Genomic DNA, 20246 nt, shown 5'->3' on the forward strand with positions numbered 1-20246 from the left:
TGAGACTGATGTTATACTAGGAATAAATATTTTTCAAAATTCAAGACAAGACCAAGTTTCCTTTAAACTGTTGAGTGTTGAAACCTGATATGTTTCAGCAATAACAAGATTTTGATATGTTAACTTGTCACCATTTTGATTTAAGTGAAAACCATTTCATCCATTCCTGGAAGTACTGAAAACAGGATTTGTAAGACAGCTGCTGTGATGGCAATATTGGCTGTATGGCTGGGGTCCATTTTCATTTAGGACCAACTAGGTGTCATAAAAAGTGAAAACCCAATGTTGATATAGCCATTTATTTGGAGATAGTGGAAATAAGAATATTTTCAAGACATGAATTTCCATTCATGAGAAAAAGCACTAAGAAGATTTTCAAGATGACTATACTGGAAATCAGCTCACACCATTTCATTAAAGACCAACTGGATATCATATGAAGTCTTTCAGTGAAAACCTGATGTTGAAATGGCCATCCATTTGGGAGCAGTAGCGATAAGATTTTCAAGATCGTCATTGTGGAGGCCATGTTGTATGTCTAGCGGCACATTTTCATAAATTTCAGACTTTCAAGATGGCTGCCATAGTGATCATAATAGAGGTCAGATCATCAATTATTTCATTTAGGATCAACTAGATATCATACGAAGTCTTTCAGTGAAAACTCAATTTTGAATTGGCCATCCATATCCATTAAGGAGGAGAAGTGATAACAAGATTTTCAAGATCGTCTTTGTAAAGGCCATATTGTATGTCTAGCAGCACATTTTCATTCAGGAGCAACTAGACCATGGGATGAATGCATGTAAAATGTTTCAAGGTAATCCTCCAAGTAGTTTATGAAAATTAGTGATAATAAACTTATGCTAACAAATGATTGATGATAGACGACAGACAATCCCATTAGCTCTTCTAGCCTATGACCATAAGAGCTGAAAACAAAAATTACAAAATAAAAATACTTAGTAAAAAGAATTAACAATTACATATACATGTATGGCCACAACACAGAGCACAACAACAAAACTGATATTAGTATAATACAAGTTGCTTTCCTTCCAGCAGTCATGTGCAGATGGCACAAATCATCAGGCTAGTGATATGCATCATTATATTAATCTGTGACTGACCAATAAACTTCAATAACCTCAGTAGTAATGTGCACCTCTGGTATACACGAAGTCACACTTGAACTTACCTTGCCTGAGGATTTGATTCCCCTGGCCAGACAAACAGCCACAAGAACCCAAGCTAAAAGTAGACAGAGCACTAGTTGCCAGCGCAGACCTCCCACTTCCTGTATATTATCACTGATGTCAAGCACTGATTTACTGCAATGAAAGGCAACATTCCTTTATAAGGGATCATCATCACTGAATCTAACAATAAATAACCAAATTTTTTCAACTGAAACAATTAAGTTTTAACTATGGTTAAACGACAGCTTTAAATTATTTACAACGAAAAATGTACATCATGAAAGTTTATTTTTAAAGAAGATTAATGAGCTCATGAAGCAAGTGTATTCTAGGATGTGTGACTGTAGACATGTTCACCCAGAATTCCAAATTTATGCCTGCAGTCATGTTTAGAGGGTGCTCACCAGTTATTATGTACTTTTGAGAGAGTGACACATGTAAGGTTAAGTTGTCTGCATATAAAACATGCACAGTAGAGAGAATGTTGGCATACCTCTATGCTACTTTGATGTAACGTGGCTGACATTTCTTTGGATATTGTACTTATGGAAACTGTACATGACCAAAGCACACTGCTAACTAAAATGACTGCTCCCTTGTGCTAGAAAAAAATCAGCCTGCATTAGTCTAAAGTACACTATCTTTAGCACCAATTAAAATAGGGAAAATGAATTTTGCCCAACTAGACAATACCAGTTTCTGAAAGTGCAATGGATGAATTACCAAGTATATCAAATGTAAAAACATTTATCGGCTATTTTATTTACAATTTACTTTTGAAATTCAGTAAGTGAAAATGACCAAGTGGAGCTAGCACTTTTCTGAAAGTGCACATCTCGAGTAAGGCCAAGCTATATACTCTATAACCCATATTACACCCATCAATCATACACCAAAATAAAGGGAATTAAAGGTTCTTTGAACAATACCCAAGATATAAAAGGTCTTTTCTAAATAGCCAGTATAACCAGTGAGAAGGTCTTTTTTAAATAGCCAGTATAACCAGTGAGAACACCTGCAGAAATTCTTTTTCTTAAAAATGTTAACTCTGTGCAAAATACAAAACTGTAGAGTGCCACCTTACCAAGAATTTTAAATGATTGAGTGCAGACATGTTTACCCCAAATTCCAGGATATGTGACTGCAGACATGTTTACCCAGAATTCCAAATGTGTGACTGCAGATGTGTTTACCCAAAATTCCAAATTTGTGACTGCAGACATGTTTACCAAGAATTCCAAATTTGTGACCACAGACATGTTTACCCAGAATTCCAAATGTGTGACTGCAGACATGTTCAACCAAAATTCCAAGATGTGTAACTGCAGACATGTTTACCAAAATAGAGTTACATATTAAGTAGATTTTTTAAAAGCTACATCCTTAATTTAAGTCATCTGCCCATCGTTATAAATCTTAACACATAATGCCTGTATAGCACCAGCTTAGAACCACCGCACAAAGTATGTGGTACTTTCCAGCACTGCTGATCACATCTTATGTTTACACTCCCTCCGCCACTTCTATGCATTATCATAGTTACATCAATAGAATGATGTTAGTGTTGGTTACTTTTCTGCTGCATTTTCAGTAATTTTTATGTCTCCATCATGCCAAGGAATAGAACCTAATTGTATTTCCCAAGGAAACAGAGGCAGCTAGCATGGGCTGGCCTGTGTAAGTATCGAACCTGTGATCCTTTGATTATGCAAGAAACACTCTCCCAGTTGTGCTACCACAACTCCCCAACTTGACTGATGCATGGTCAAAATTCCAGTTGTCTTTCTTCATTTCTATTAACGACAATTTCATCTTATAATCAGAATTATTAAAATCCTTTATTTTCCTTTTCCACAGTTCATCAAAAATTAAAAATCACAAGTTTGACATGTAGTCTCTCTCATGATCAAAAAGATGCTTAAATTTACTACATAATTGCACTTGTGTAATACATCTTATCATGCAAGAGCTTGGAAAGAACTCCAGCATGCTACTTATTCATGGAAAAAGATCAGGCCCATAAAAATGATAGTTTAACCCCAGCCTAACTTGTCAAACTTTCCATGGAAACTGCTGTTAAACTGTAGCAGAAAAAGCTCTGCGATCACAGTTTTCATGCTAATTTATCAATAATAATTCCAGAAAATGTAATACTTAGAAGCAGGAACATCAAGAAAATGTGACACAGTTGCACAATATTCACAATTTTCCCTTGGTTCAGAAAATTTCTGAAATAGATTGTAGCCAATCTTTTTTAAGTCTGATCTGCACAGCTGTATGTGGAGACCTTAAGGGCATGACCAGAAGTCATGCTCTGTTGAAACTGTGGTTCACAATCAAATCACAGCTTTCAAATTTCTGAAAGTACTCATCATTTGGAACATTTGTTTCTAATGATAACTGTCCAGAATATGAAATTCCATGCTTGTTCCGATAGGCTACTAAACATAAGTGGACTGTAAGTTACAAAAATCACCAATACATTAACTGTTATCAGTGTCTGTCAGATCTCAACATAGGTATGTGGGTATCTGATTTTAATCATATTGGATTCTAGCCTCCTGTGTTACCAAGGTTAAAAAAACATGGATGAAAAGGTGAAATTCAGTAGCCCAAAAAAGAAACTTAGGTAACAGAGAGGAACCCCCAGGGTAACTAGAATTTAATGGTATCATACAGAAGCCCACTGGGCAACTATAATTCAAAATATAGTGAAATTTTGAAAAGTAAATATGGAACAGCAAACACATACATAAAGAATGTGCATACAGGACTTGGGAATTCTGCAGCAAAAATAATGAGATATCAAATAGGCTCATCAGTCATTGGATCTGTTGGTAATAAATGATAAACCTGGTCATGTATTTACTATGATCTGATTCTGCCCATTTTCCTTTCTCTAATCAACCATTAGTACTCAATCCAGTTGATAAGCATATAATTCTGTCAGACACAAGTCTTGTAATACAAACAATTATCAGACATGATTTTGGTCTTCCATAAAAAAAGCTGAAAATCTGAAAGGGGGCTTCGTGGGTCCTTCCCCAATGGGGTTTCAAGAAGCAGCGCCCCTGATTAGCAGGTCCAGGGGACTGAAGGACCCCGGCCAAAAATGCATTTTATACTCATGAAAAGCTGCTCCTGGTGCAACTTATGATCATAATATATAACAAAATAATCATCTGAAAAACTAACAAACTTACCAAAAATTTTCAACTTGAGTAATTTCACAATATTTAATGTCACATGAATTTGTTCTCCAATACTATTGGTGCTTAAGTTATTTCATGTGCATGTCAGTGTTCACATCGTAATTAAGGCAATAATTAGGCATTTTTTGCTGTCAACATATTACACTTCTCTCTTTTCATAACAAATCTGTAAAATACACACCCAAGTACATCACCTATATACAAATAATCCCATATATTCACTTGTCTTTTTGTCCAATGGACAAAACCTGTTGATATGCCAGTTGAGCTCTTTTTGCGGCTTTACCAAAGATATCTTTAGCCTTCCTTTTTTGTCAACAAAGATTTTGTTGGCTCAATGTACAATTGTTTCTTTTCATTCTCAATGAGAACCTTTTCCTTTAAAGCTCCAGCTTGTGTTGGCAACATGCAGTGTACATATTCTGTCAGAGGGCTACATCTATTCCAGACTTCCAACCATGACTTCCGTAATTTATATCTTTATTGCAGATGTCACAAAATGCCAGTCCTCTAGCATTCAGTTTTCTTATAAACTGACCAAATAATTTTCCGTCGACTTTTCGCTCCAGCCATTCCCATTTCCATATATTTTTTAAACCTTTATCTAAACTTCTCGTGTCATGGTCTCTCTCAACAACTCGGGATGCCATTTTTTGTCAGCACGCTTCTTCTTTCCATTGCCATCAGTTTCATTTACACGAAGATTCATTGGATGAATTTAAACTTTTGATCAATCAGAATACTCTTTATGAGTCGTGGGCTAACTAATATATGCAGCGAATATGTTACAAGGGTCGTTGCAGAATGGGACCAAACAGACCATTTAAAAACTGGAAAAAAAACGGATCAGACATAATAATAAAAAAAACTGACTATATCAAGAAAAATCGGATTCGAGTAAGGAGAAAAGCGGAATTCAGCTTTAAAACGGAGAAAAATCATGTCTGAATCAAGCCCAGCTTAACAAATATAAAAGCACCATAAATTTACTAGAAATATTCATCACTGGGAGAGCGAAGTTTTTCAGACTGGATATCTGTACAGTTTACAACAGAGGCCCAGACAGTGGCATTAACATCATTTTCAATGTAACAATGGTGGTTACACCAAGTTCCGTTCTGGTTGGTACAATCTGTTGCTTCAACCTTCTTTTCACTGCATGCTGAAAAAATGAGAAAGGAAAATTGTTTAATTATTTTTTCCAAAATTGCTCACCAGACCAAATTTATATTAGGAAATTATTCTCTTCTACCTCTGACCACAGACCCCCATGAATCTGATATCTTACTATATATACAAATATATATATATATATATATATATATATATATATATATATATATATATATATATATATATATATATATAAAACAAAAGGGAACTAACTCGTGTGTGATTTGGATTTTTATCATTGCTTTAAAAAAATTTTTTTAGTCATATCGCTATGATGTCTGCAGTGTGGCAGTTTATAGTGATGTCTAGCACTAGGGCATCATGCTGCAGACATGTAGCTTGATGTCCCACCCAGTCAGATTATCCTGACACCAGGCTGACCAGTCCTAACACTAACCTCTTAATGCTGAGCACCATTTTTGTAAGTCTTTGGTATGACTCAGCTGGGGATTGAACCCACAACGTCCTGCATCCAAGGCCGATGTTCTAATCACTAGGCCACTGGAGCGGTGGAAGTAACTTGTTCACATTTTAAATACCCTAGTTCCCTACTAGCACTCCAACTGTATTTCAGATGTTACCAGTTTAAGCTTAAATGAAATCTATAACAGAATGCTTGCATTTGCAAGGAGGGGTGGATGAGATTGGTAGTAATGTGATTGTGGCAATTCAGCAAAGATTACACTAAAATTCAGAGCTTTATTGTGAAGTCAAAGCTGGTGAATATTATGCCAGATGTAGTTTTTGAGATGTCTATGAAAAGATTGCATGTGACACTTAAACAGATCTTGAAAGGCACCTAAAAGGGCCAAGGCATTTGGAAAGGGCCAATGCGTTTGGAAAGAGCAAAGGCACACAAATCAACACCGTCAGTGGCATCATTGTGATAAAGAGGGAAAGCAGATTTAAGGGTTAGCGAATTTGATTAAGCTTTAAATTTTGCTTGCATTTCGTATGAAGAGTTTGTCTTTCTTGCACCAGTTGATTGTTTCAATTCAATTCCTGTGATCCATTTATGTAATTTACATAACGCAAATGTTACATAAATAAACTGTATATTACAATACACAGATTTCAAAATTTTGTTTATTCCTTTGTGAATCTTTTTTTTGTAAATAAATGGATGCAAACATTGATACAGATTGTTTTCTCTCCAAAAGCCAATTTTTTACCCAGGAATCCTGATTTTCATTCCACTCAAGGTGGCAGGTCTGTAACTATCATTAACCAGCAAATGATCTGATGAACTTGTTAACATTCATGATTCTTTCTTCTTTCTTGTATGAAATGGAACATGTACAAAAAAACACCACAAGATAAAGAAGACTATAAGAACTAGTGGTATAGCTTCTAAATTTTCACATTGCACATTCTCGAATGTGTTTGCAATGGGGAGAGAGGCCACTTCATCTGCTATTATGATAGTCACACATTGTAAATCTCTTCAGTGTATTAGTACCTTCTTATAACACAAGTCACATACCCAATTAATTTGGTTATATGTTCTACCATTACAAAGTCAATTTATTTCACTTGTAACCAGTAACAAAATTTACTCACAAGTCACATCCAGATGGAAAACTACAAAGTCACAGATCTAACATCACATACTGTAACAGCTGATCTGGGTTTATGCGGTTTGTTTGGAACAATCAGTAAAACAAACAAGATAGATTCTGATCTCCCAATGCATAATGCATTCAACAGATCACAATGTTGTTTACGGTTGGATCCAACTTATATGCAAGATGCTGCAACATTCCCAAGAAAAAAGGTGGTTTTTTTAAATTCATATCACTTCCTTGGTTCATGAAAGAAGCATTATGAAATTGGAACATTGTACTCTGAACAATTTGTATCATCTAAAGTGAAAGCTAAGTTAAGATTTTTATTAGGAAGTATTTATGCCAACAAGAATTGTACAGAATACTATGTTCCACTTGCTCTACCATAGACTAACATTTTATTTTAAATTCTCAGAATGTTAACATTTGTATATTTCATTATAGATGATATTTAATCTTCTTTCCAAATTGGTATGGTCTGAGCAATTTAAGGCACAGCAACATAAATAGGTTATTTAGTGCCAGGCTATTCTAACAGTAGGCCTTGAACCCTCAATCTTTCAGTTGCTAGCCCTGTATGCTAACCACTGAACCACTGTGATTCCTTTATCCTAAAATGAACTTTATAACAGAAAATGTCTCAAAATTATTTGGCAAAGTTTAATACTGAATTCAGCTCTCTTATATTTTGTTTACCTTCTGTACTCCAATCTCCACAGAAGCTCCAAGGTAACACAGCTTGGAAGGACGCAAACAGGTAGTACAGAGTGTAAGCAATGATCATGTTATAGTAGATGGCAATCAATACTGACACAATGAACATGGCCCAGCCCACACCTGAAAAACAAATACATAAACAGAAATCCTGTTATCAAGGTAGTCTGCAAATGAAACTAGTTATACATGAGGTTTCCTTCTGGCATGAAACAGATGGGACCAAAGATGCTACCACAGATATAAAAAAAACAGTACCTGAAAATGGAATATAAGCCACCGCATGTTTAATAATGATCTCTTTATAAGTAACTTAAAGTTATAATCAGAGCTTTCTTTTACTCAAAATGACCATGACCATTGACCTACCCAAGATGCAAGTCATCCACAGAGTTTGGTCCTGGTCTGGTCCAGGTTAGTTTTATTAAATTGGAATCTTGTTTCTTCTTTTATTCACAGTGAACTTAACCTTGCTTTTATGATCTCAAAATCAACAGGCTTCTTCTTGACCCAAAACGCAAGACATCCATAAAGTTTGTTTCTGGTATGTTGCTGTAGGGTTTAACACCATTTTTTCAGCACAAGATAGGCTATACATGGCAGCCAGTATACATGGTGGAGGAAGAATCCAGGAAAACCCTGGAAAGAACCACTGACCCAAGAGAAGCTACTGTCAAGCTTTCTCACATACCCACATTGGCGGAATCCTAGACTTTAACCTAATAGTATGCAGACAGAAGTAAAATGGCAGTGATCCATAATGGTAAGCACTTCTGACCACTTGGACACTCAGGGCCCCAGGTTCTGGTATGTGATGCAAAACTTATATTATACCTAAGTCATCTGTATTTTCTTAAAAAAATTCCCATGACAATGACCATTTTCCTTTTGACACAATAATTGGTGTTTTAACCCCAAAACTGAAAGGGTTTTTCTTTACATCAAGTGCAATACATATACAAGGTTCGGTAACCATAAATGATGGAGACCTTGAGTTATAAAACTATTTTTTAACCAATGTGGCAGCAATATTGGATGCAAGATTGGCAGCATTTTCATGTAAGACCAACAAAACATCATTTTAAGTCTTGTGGCAAAAACCCTCAGTATAATTGACCATACATTCAAGAATAATGATAACAGGAATTTAAAAATGGTCACCATAGTGGCCATATTGGATGTCAAAGCAATATCATTTTCATTTGGGAACAACAGGAACACAGGCTGAGCATATATGAAATTTCATGGTATTCTCCCAAGTAATTTAGGAGAATAGTGATGACTTCTGCAAACAGACGTTGCTTGCATTTTAACAGTACTTTCAATACTTCACTGACTATATTATGCAGAGAAAATGGTAGGTAAGTGTCGTTCCAAAGGACACCGAGGCAGATAACCTGTGACCCTCTGATTAAAGGTATGATGCTGTACCAAATAAGCTATCCTGACTACCCTAAAAACAGCTTTGTAAATAATAACAAACCTAGAGTAATACAGTAAAGACATGTTTTTTATTATTCCTCAAGGATCAAAACAAAAAACCTTGATAAAAACGTAATGGGCCAAAATCCCAATTTTAAATATTTCAAAATCATGAAGAATTTTCGATCTCTAAAATGTATTCCTAATGATTGTAGTATCAATTAAACATTACCTCAACAACAAACAATGAGCTTAGACCCCAACTCCAACCACCTCAGAAAAAAAGCCTGGGAACCCATCTTAAGAGCCCATCCATATACAATGAAATGTTGCAACCTGTTAAGACAGGTGGTCTCTAACAAAAGATAGCCTTAAACAGTCCAATGACTGTTATTCTATCGAACAAAATCAATCATTATCCAATGGTTTGAGTACTCTCCTGAAGCAGCTGACTGTGACCATAATCAGTTCACTATATTCAAATATTTGCCACAACATCAGGTATGATGTATTAATGTCAGCTGATGTTGGTTTGTTTTCTAATAGAACTTTCAGTACATTTTTGGCAATATCATACAAACGAAATATGAGCTAAGTGTCTTTACCATTGATATCCCAAAGGCAGTTGACCTCAGCTGGTATGGGCAAAAGTGAAGCCGATGATTTCACATTTCTTCCAAGGTAGTCAAACAAATATTTAATACTAGCAAATAATGCATGATCAAATTGTCACATAAACTGAACAATATATAACGCAATTAATCACAAATTACATCCAACAATGTGCTTTCTTTTTAAAGCTAAAATGTGATGTGAAATGAATTACATTTTATTGGCTGCAGCATCAAACAATTTAAAGCCATCTTAATTTTCGTACAAGTTGTTAATCTAAAAAAATTTACTTACCTTGAAATAAAGGTGATGCTTTCCATATAGAGACGACCCCAGAGCTGCCAAACTGTCCAAAGGAAAGTTCCAAGTACACAAGAGGAATTCCAGTTATAAACAGCATAACCACATAAGGAATGAGGAAAGCACCTGCACAAAAAAACTTGTATTGTTAAAAAGAGTATTGTCATAATAATAAAAAGGCCATAACAGCTGAAATAGATATCATACACACTAAAGCCCTATAATATTCCTTAATGGAAACTTCCATACATGGCAAACCAGGTCAAAAAGGACAAGGTTATGTATGAAGGCAGGATTCACATTTTGTTTTAAAACTGTCCTGAAATATCAATCAAATACACAAAAATCACACATTATTTTTTAACTATATTTATTTCTACATGAAAATTCTTCACTAATTAGAACAATCCCTCTTGTTTTTAAAATACAGGTAGGAACTGCACCCCCACCCTGGCAAAAATTTCAGTTTTAACATAGAGCCTGAAGTACAACATTTACGGGTCCCATCTAATCAATTCTGCTTTATATATAAAGGACACCTATTCCTAAAAGACTAATTTATCCATTCCATTAAGTCATTTATAAAGTTATTTACCAATTCCATAGTTCGTAAGACACTTTAAACTGCACTATATACTGTATTAAAACTGAACTTAAAGCTGATCTAATGAATTGTGTTTCACATCCTGATTAGACAAGAGATGCCATTTTTGTCAGCTTGCCTTCTTATATAGCTGGAATCTAAATATATTTAACACTGAGCTTAATCTAAATAGCATGAACAATGTGATTAGCCTAAATAGGTTGAACAATGTGATTAGCCCAAATAGCTTGAACAATGTGATTACTCTAAATAGCATGAACAATGTGATCAGTCTAAATAGCATGAACAACGTGATTAGCCCAAATAGCTTGAACAATGTGACAAGTCTAAGTGATTAGCCTAAATAGCATGAACACTGAGATTAGCCTAAATAGATTGAACAATGTGACAAGTCTAAGTGATTAGCCAAACTAGCTTGAACACTGAGATTAGCCTAAATAGCTTGAACAATGGGATTAGACTAAATAGCTTGGACACAGAGATTAGCCAAAATAGCTTGAACACTGGGATTAGCCTAAATAGTTTGAACAATGTGATTAGCCTCAATAGCTTAAACAATGTGATTAGTCTAAATAGCTTGAACACTGTAATTAATCTACTAGCATGAACACTGAGATTAACCTAAATAGCTTGAACAATGTGATTAGCCTAAATAGTTTGAACAACGTGATTAGCCCAAATAGCTTGAACAATGTTACAAGCCTAAATAGCATGAACAATGTGATTAGCCCAAATAGCTTGAACAATGTGACAAGCCTAAATAGCATGAACAATGTGATTAGCCCAAATAGCTTGAACAATGTGACAAGCCTAAATAGTATGAACAATGTGATTAGCCCAAATAGCTTGAACAATGTGACAAGCCTAAATAGCATGAACAATGTGATTAGCCCAAATAGCTTGAACAATGTGACAAGCCTAAATAGCATGAACAATGTGATTAGCCCAAATAGCATGAACAATGTTACAAGCCTAAATAGCATGAACAATGTGATTAGCCCAAATAGCTTGAACAATGTGACAAGCCTAAATAGCATGAACAATGTGATTAGCCCAAATAGCTTGAACAATGTGACAAGCCTAAATAGTATGAACAATGTGATTAGCCCAAATAGCTTGAACAATGTGACAAGCCTAAATAGCATGAACAATGTGATTAGCCCAAATAGCATGAACAATGTTACAAGCCTAAATAGCATGAACAATGTGATTAGTCTAAACAGATTGAACAATGTGATTAGCCTAAATAGCTTGAACAATGTGAATAGCCTAAATAGATTGAACAATGTTATTCGACTAAATAGCTTGGACACACAGATTAGCCAAACTAGCTTAAACACTGAGATTAACCTAAATAGCTTGAAGAATGGGATTAGACTAAATAGCTTGGGCAGAGATTAGCCAAAATAGCTTGAACAATGTGATTAATTTACATTGCTTGAACACTGTAATTAATCTAATAGTATGAACACTGAGATTAACCTAAATAGCTCGAACACTGATTAGTCTCAATAGCTTGAACACTGTAATTAATCTAAATAACTTGAATATTGAGATTAAAATAAATAGCTTGAACATTGTTCAAACTTAACAGTTTGAACACTGAGGAATAGCTTGAGAGTAATCTAAATAGCTTGAACACTGAGATTAAAATAGATAGCTTGAACAATGTGATTAGCCTCAATAGCTTAAACACCGTGATTAATCTAAATAGCTTGTACACTGTGATCAATCTAAATGGCTTGAACACTGAGATTAATCTAAATACCTTGAACACTGATTAATCTAAATAGCTTGAACAAAGGAATTAATCTAAATAGCTTGAACACTGAGATTAATCTAAACAGCTTGAACACTGAGAATAATCTAAATAGCTTGAACAAAGGAATTAATCTAAATAGCTTGAACACTGAGATTAATCTAAATAGCTTGAACAAAGGAATTAATCTAAATAGCTTGAACACTGAGATTAATCTAAATACCTTGAACACTGTGATTAATCTTAATAGATTTAACACTGATTAATCTAAGTAGCTTGTACACTGTGATTAATTTAAATAACTTGAACAATGATTAATCTAAATAGCTTGAACATTGAGATTAATCTAAATACCTTGAACACTGTGATTAATCTTAATAGATTTAACACTGATTAATCTAAATAGCTTGAACACTGTGATTAATCTAAACAGTTTGACTACTGAAATTGTTATAAATAGCATGAACACTGATTAATCTAAATAGTTTGAACACTGATTAATCTAAATAGTTTGAACACTGATTAATCTAAATAGTTTGAACAGATTAATATAAATAGTTTGAACACTGATTAATCTAAATAGTCTGAACACTGATTAATATAAATAGCTTGAACACTGTGATTAATCTAAATAGTTTGAACACCATGATTAATCTAAATAGTCTGAATACTGAAATTGTTATAAATATCTTGAACACTGAGATTAACCTTAAACAGCGTGAACACTGAGATTAATATAAATAGCTTGAACACTGTGATTAATCTAAATAGCTTGAACACTGAGATTAATCTAAATAGTTTGAATACTGATATTGTTATAAATAGCTTGAACACTGAGATTAACCTAAATAGCTTGAACACTGAGATAAATCTAAATGGCTTGAACACTGAGAAATAGCTTGAACACTGAGATTAATATAAATAGCCTGAACACTGTGATTAATCTAAATAACTTGAGCACTGTGAAACAGGTTGAACATTGTGATTCATCTCAAAAGCTTGTACACTGTGACTAATCGAAATAACTTGATCAACGAGTTTAATCTATGATTTAGATGAGCAAGTAGGATAAACAAGAAAGTGGATTATTGCCAGCATGAGCTCTTAAAAAATGAACATTTGTAAGAATTGTTTAATAAAACCAGGAAAGTCAGTCAGCAGACCATTGTTTTGTATATTTGATTTAATTATATCTGATCTCATATATTTGTATTTTAATTTAATTGTCAGTTTTTAAAAAACTTATTTTTCATTACATGCTATTGTAAATTTATTCACTAGAGATGATACTTTTTCCAGAAAATAGTTTAACCTTGACTGTTTATTTTTGTAAACACCAGGTGTTGACCTAGATCCTGACCCTGATTTCAAATCCAAATTAAGAGCAACCACGTAAATAAGTTCTATTTTTATTTTTAAATGATTGGTTGTTGAAGTCAAGATGGGACTACTTATTTAAGAAGTAAACAATTTTTATTATTATTTTATTTCTTAAAGTAAAAACTATTGGTTTTCATTATGGCCACACTGGGTGTAGGTGATCTTTAACAAGTAAATAATTTTGACAAGGTTCTGGAACATGATCACATGACCCCCTTTTTGCATTTTAGAATACAATATAACCTTTGTTTTGGAGAGATATTGTCAGTAGTTGGGCTCTTACACTGGAAGTTATTTCAAATTACTTGGAATCAAAAGGATTAAAAAAAATTCTTCCTGGAAAATATGTGCTCATATGAAATTGTTGAACAGAGACATCTTTTATAAAAATGTATTTAGATTTCCAAAACTGGAGTAATATTTCTTGTTTCTACAATGAACTATTGACTTCAACACTACACATTACAGCATACATCACCGTCTTCCATCGTGGATTCTTCATTAGGGCTCAAACTTGAAATCATTAGAACATTTTATTATTAGGGCTACTATAATTTTATTCAAAGATTATTCTTGGATTTGATTCTTAAAACCATACGTTCATATTTTTTTCAATTTTACAGAATATTTCCAGGGAAATAAATTATTATATTTTTTAAAGCTTGTTGTTTTTGCTCTTTCTTGTGTTACTGTTTATTCGAGCCTAAACACGTAAAATAAGAATTGGGTAGCTCATCCTAAGGATAATTTTGAATTTTAGATACAATATATCAGAAAACATTGTTTTCTGAAATTTGAATTCCCGAGTTTTGAAATCTTAGTAAAATCAGCAAGCTTTTTCTAAAATGTCATCAAAAGTGGAAATATTCTTTCAAATCCTACACAGGAACAATTAGATCTTTTCAAAAAAGATGAACTGATTCAACTTGCCTGAAAATACAATCTTTCTGAGGTAAAGGCTTCCTTAACCGATTCGGCCCCGATCTCGTCTGTAGGCGTGATGAGGCTGTACCCTACTTCAAAGCCCTGCAGCATCAAGGCCATTTAAGATAGACCAACGTGGATGGTATTAAAAAAATAGCAGACAGATATAGCTCTAAAATGATATCAAATAATCTGGAAGTTCTAGTTGCACTACAAAATACAGTTAGAAAAAGCTCATTTTTTGGACCCATTTTTTTTCCACCCAAAATTCGCTCGAGATCGGAATGCGATTTTGTGTCCGGATTTTAGACTTTTTGGCCTCAGATCTAAGGCATACCGGTCTTAACTGCACACAGACAGTTGAACCTTTGCAAAAACTAGGATGAGGTGGGCATTTGGAATAAATTGCGGTCTCCATACGAAAATGATGGGTCTATTAAGCAAAGAAAAAAAAAAAAAAGAACTCCAACTTTTACCCTTCTGCTCATGCGCAAGCAAAATAACCAATGGAAATTGATGTTTCTAATACAACTAGGCATTATTCTCATGGATAATCCGTTGAAAACCGCTGTATTATGATGTATTCAGAAATAGCACCCCAAATCTCATTCCTACGCACATTTCAGGCAAAAACGACAAAAACCTCTGGGACCGAATGAGTTAACAAAACAGGAAATAAGAAATATTTGGTTCATTATTTGGTAGAAAAGGATCTTTTGTCATTTGGGATGAAAGGGTTGCCAAGTACATTTCAACGTCTCATGATTATGATTACCTCTGGTCTAGACAATTGTGATGCTTACATCAATGATGTCATCATCTACAATGACTCCTGGAAAAATACATTTAGCAACATTTCGGAAATTTTTTGACAGACTCACAGATGTATGTTTGACAATTTATCTAAAAGTTGAGTTCTGTCGTGCTAGTGTAACTTTTCTAGGTCATATCGTGGGACATGGAAAAATTAAACCAACAGATGCTAAGGTCAAGGCTATCTCTAAACCTATATATGCTAAGGTCAAGGCTATCTCTAAATCTCCTGTGCCTGTTAATAAAAAGCAACTGATGCAATTTTTAGGTATGGCAGGATACTATCAAAAATTGAGAAGTAATGTTTGGCTTTGATATTGGCATTACAACATTTTGAGGTTTACCTAAGTTCATCTCCTTCTTCGATTATTATGTTAAGTGACCACAACCCCCTTACTTTCACCCGCAAGATGAAGAAAAAATTCAAAGACTACTAAGGTGGAGTTTGTTGTTACAATAATATAATCTTGGCATGAAGTATACATCAAGGGAAAATATAATTTAATAGCAGATGCACTTTCCCCGTGTATAACAATGTATTATTTCATGTATACTGTGTGTTCTTTTTAACCTCATATATAATTAGTCTGCGGTAAAAAGAAAGCTTTATGCATAAATCTTTCTTATTCTTTATGGGGGGAAGTGTTATGTATATTTGATTTAATTATATCTAATATCAATTTAATTGTTTGTTTGTCAGTTTTAATTTTAATTTTATCTTTCATTACATGCTGTTGTAATGTAAATTTATTCACTATTGATGATACTTTTTCCAGAAAATAGTTTGACCTTGACTGTTCATATTAGTAAAGAACAGGTGTTGACCTAGATCCTGACCTTGATTCAAAATTAGTAGCAACCACGTAAATAATTTCTATTTTTATTTTAAATTGATTGGTTGTTGTCGAGGTCATGATGTAAACAATTTTTTAATTTTATTTCTTAGAGTAAAATGATTGGTTTTCATTAGGGCCACGCAAGATGTATGTGAAGTTTAACAAGTAAATAATTTTGATGAGGTTCTGGAACATGATCACGTGATACTCTTTTTGAGTTTTAGAATATGATATAACCTTTGTTTTGGAGAGATGTGCTGTTTGGAGCTATTTCAAATTACTTGGATTCAAAAGGATTAATTCTTTTTTTTTCCTGGAAAATTTATTCAGATTTCCAAAACCGGAGTGATATTTCTTGTTTCTACAAGGAACTGTAGACTTCAACACTACATGTTACAGCATACATCATCATCTTCCATCTTGGATTCTTCATCAGGACTCGAACTTGAAATCATTAGGGCTACTAAAATTTTATTCTTGGATTTTTCTTGGATTATTTTTGGATTTGATTCTTAAAACCATAAGTTCATATTTTTTCATTTTTATAGGATATTTCCAGGGAAATAAATTATTATAGTTTTCAAAGCTTGTGGTTTTCACTCTTTGTTGTGTTACTGTTTATTCAAGCCTAAACACGTAACATAAGACCATGTTGTGGGAACTGACACTCATCCCAAAATGTACTCTAATAGCAAACTTACTGGCAAGTGATGAATTTTTTTCTGAAGTTGTGCCTTTGCAGATACACATTATTTTTTAAGCAACATTGAATAAATCCTGGAAATTAAGTCACAACTGTTACAATACAAGTTGGATGTATGTCACAGATTCATGCAAAATGCTGTAATTTAGTATATTGAAATATGACCACAGTTGAAACAGCAAGGACAGTCACATGGATGTAAATATGGATAATGGACAATGAACAAAGTGAATCTTACAACACTTCATTTTCCCCACTTATCAAATCAGAGGTTTAGAAAAAGGAACTTAAACTCTAGAAGTCAAGACAGCCCAGTTTGCATAGAGTTGGACTCATAAACCAAGGTCATGTAGTTGATACCTGTCTAGAACAAATGGGGTGTGATGCCTAGATGTGTTATTGGGAAAGCTACTTAACTCCCAAGTATCCAACTCAAAGTGATATTGTCAACCAACCAACCAACCAACCAAGTCCTAAACCAACAGGTAAAATGGAACAAATTCAGCACATATCACATTAGTCTTTGAACTTCATCATTATTTGGTTTACATGAATGAAGCATGTGGATAAAAAGTTTGCAACACTGATAAAGTGAAAGTGGCTGACAAAAATAAGTGATATAAACTTTGTGAATATTTTACAGAAGTTAAAAATAGTAGAAAACAGAAGGTAAAATCCATCTTACTGTTCAAAAGAACAGATCACTAAGTTGAAGTACAGGCACAATGTCAAATTATCTAAAGAGTAAACATAACCTTCTCAATGAAACTGGTTCAAAAGACCCTTTTGCAACAACTTTCATTCTGAACGTTCTTCAGTGTTCAAAGTAAAGTGGGAGGAGTACTTTGAATAAGTACTCTTGATCTTTTCAAAATGGCTGCCATGGTGGCCATAATGGAGGTCAGATAAACATTATTTCTATTCAGAACCAAGCAGACATGGCAAGAAATCTTTTAGTGAAGAACTAAACTTGATATTATCATCAATTTAGGAGCGGCATATCGAGATTATAAGATGACTGTTGTGGTGGCCTCCTGAATCTGAGTCAGACGCTCTAACCACTAGGCCACCTGTGTGGCAGGAGGAATACCGATAACAAACAGGTATCAATGGATAGTTGGATGAAGGATGACAGACAAGAGGCCATTCCATAAACCTTTCTGGTCTGACCTTGACTCAGAATCAGTAAGAGATGAAGTAATCAACTTTTTTTATTTTATTTTTATTCTTCCTTAGTGTAGATTCATAAAGTGAAATTGAGGTCATAATGGGAGTAAGTGATGTTAGGCAAGTAAAGCTTTTATCTTCTTTCAGAAACATGATCATGTGACCCTCGTATGGGAATCCTTTCATTGCATATTAAATATGCGTATAACTCTTTTCTATAGTGAATTTAGTGAGCTGGGCTATATAAACTTTGACACTTCAAGGTGTTTTGTTGTGACCAGTGTAAGTTGAAATTCTGTTTTATGGAATTATTAATTCTTTTTCCTGGAAATATTTAAGTATTCATACAGAATTATTGGACAAAGACATTTATGGAAAATAAAATTGGGAATTCAAAACTGGAATATTATTTTCTGTGGTTCAACAAGGAACTGTTGGACACATCAGGACAACACTGACCACAGCATACGTCATTATCCTCCATCTTGGATTTTTTAATCAGGACTCCAACTCAGATTCATTTCGGCCCTTTTATTTCTAGGACTTTTATTTTTTAATTCTTGGATTATTTTTGGATTGATTTGTAAAACCATAAGTTCTTTTTCTCATTTTTACCTGTTTTTCAAGGGAATTAAATTATTTGTTAAATTTTACAAACCTTGTTGTCTGCACTCTTTCCTTGTTACTGTTTCAAAGAGCCTAAAACATTACACTATGAAAAGTAGAGCTAAAATCTGCTTTGTTTCCAGTTTCAAGACTAATGCTGTTCTTGGCCAGCTGCCTACAAAAAAATTCCAACCATAAAACAATTTAAAAAAAAAACAATTCCAGATTTTCAGAATGTCATGACCAGGCTGAATTTTGAGTTTGCTTGTAGACAACAGTATTATATATTATGACCATTAAGAGACAGGTTAATTAAAAATGGACAACAGACCATGCACAACTGATGTGGGGTAATACCATAAGTTCACCTTAACCTGGTCAAGTAAACTAAATATTGGAAAAGCAAAACAATTTTATTTGATCATCTTCATGTGATGACCTAAATATAAACCTAATCTCGTGGCAGTCTATCAATAACTGGATACAGCTGTGTTCACAAAAGTTAATGCCACATGGAAAATTAGGTGAATGGATAGAGATGAAGCCATCTTTACTGAAAAAAAAGCGTATGTTGCAAAATTCCATTTTTTAAATATACTTCACCTGCTCCATTACGATAACACACATAAGGAAAGCGCCAGACATTTCCAAGCCCAACAGCATAGCTCAGGCAAGAGAGGATAAAGTCCATTTTCCGGGACCAATTTCCTCGTTCTTCATTTTCTTCTCCAGATGTGCAAGAGGAACTGTCACTGTTACCATTTATCTTTTTATCAACTGTTAAATGTAATTCATCTTTGTTGGCAGGCATGTTTGCAGGAGATTATCTGCAAAGAAAAATCAGGATGAACATTAAACTCTCTTAAAACTAAAAGAACAAGAGGAATGCTGAAAAATCCGCTCAAATGAATATCTACTCTCAACTTTCTCAAATAAAACACCTACCCCTATTACAAAGAGCACCATTTTCATTCAGGACCAAGTAGACCCTGGGATGAATATGTGGAAAATTGAATGGTAATCTTCCAAGCAGTTTAGCTGGAAATAAATTTAGTTGCACAAAAAAGCTGGAATAGTGATAACAAACTTTAGCTAACAGAGAGGCACACAGTGGGCAAGGGAAGACAGTCAATGGGCTATCCACTAACTTCTGGCTTATGACCATCGGAGATAGAGGTAACACAAATCTTCTGACGATAGAGTATAGTGACTTATCAGTACAAACATCTAATAACTATGACCATAACATTACCAAAC

General features: G+C 34.1%; 1 protein-coding gene across 2 annotated transcripts in view; it reads right to left on the bottom strand.

Annotated features, from left to right (window-relative positions):
• Positions 1-20246, bottom strand: part of LOC149770139 (sodium- and chloride-dependent glycine transporter 2-like) — an 83173-nt gene that overhangs the window by 47157 nt on the left and 15770 nt on the right. For both annotated transcript variants that reach the window (XM_089949328.1, XM_089949330.1), the window contains exons 2-6: positions 19593-19816; positions 10192-10323; positions 7846-7986; positions 5402-5573; positions 1199-1331 (exon numbers count right to left, since the gene is read on the bottom strand). In XM_089949328.1, the coding sequence (XP_089805454.1) occupies positions 1199-1331; positions 5402-5573; positions 7846-7986; positions 10192-10323; positions 19593-19800 (786 nt within the window). In that variant the 5' untranslated portion in view covers positions 19801-19816. The remainder of the gene's footprint in view (positions 1-1198; positions 1332-5401; positions 5574-7845; positions 7987-10191; positions 10324-19592; positions 19817-20246) is intronic.

The sequence above is a fragment of the Sinohyriopsis cumingii genome, unplaced genomic scaffold (assembly GCF_028554795.1).
Source record: "Sinohyriopsis cumingii isolate HCF-2022 unplaced genomic scaffold, ASM2855479v2 utg002626l, whole genome shotgun sequence".
NCBI classification, from domain to species: domain Eukaryota; kingdom Metazoa; phylum Mollusca; class Bivalvia; order Unionida; family Unionidae; genus Sinohyriopsis; species Sinohyriopsis cumingii.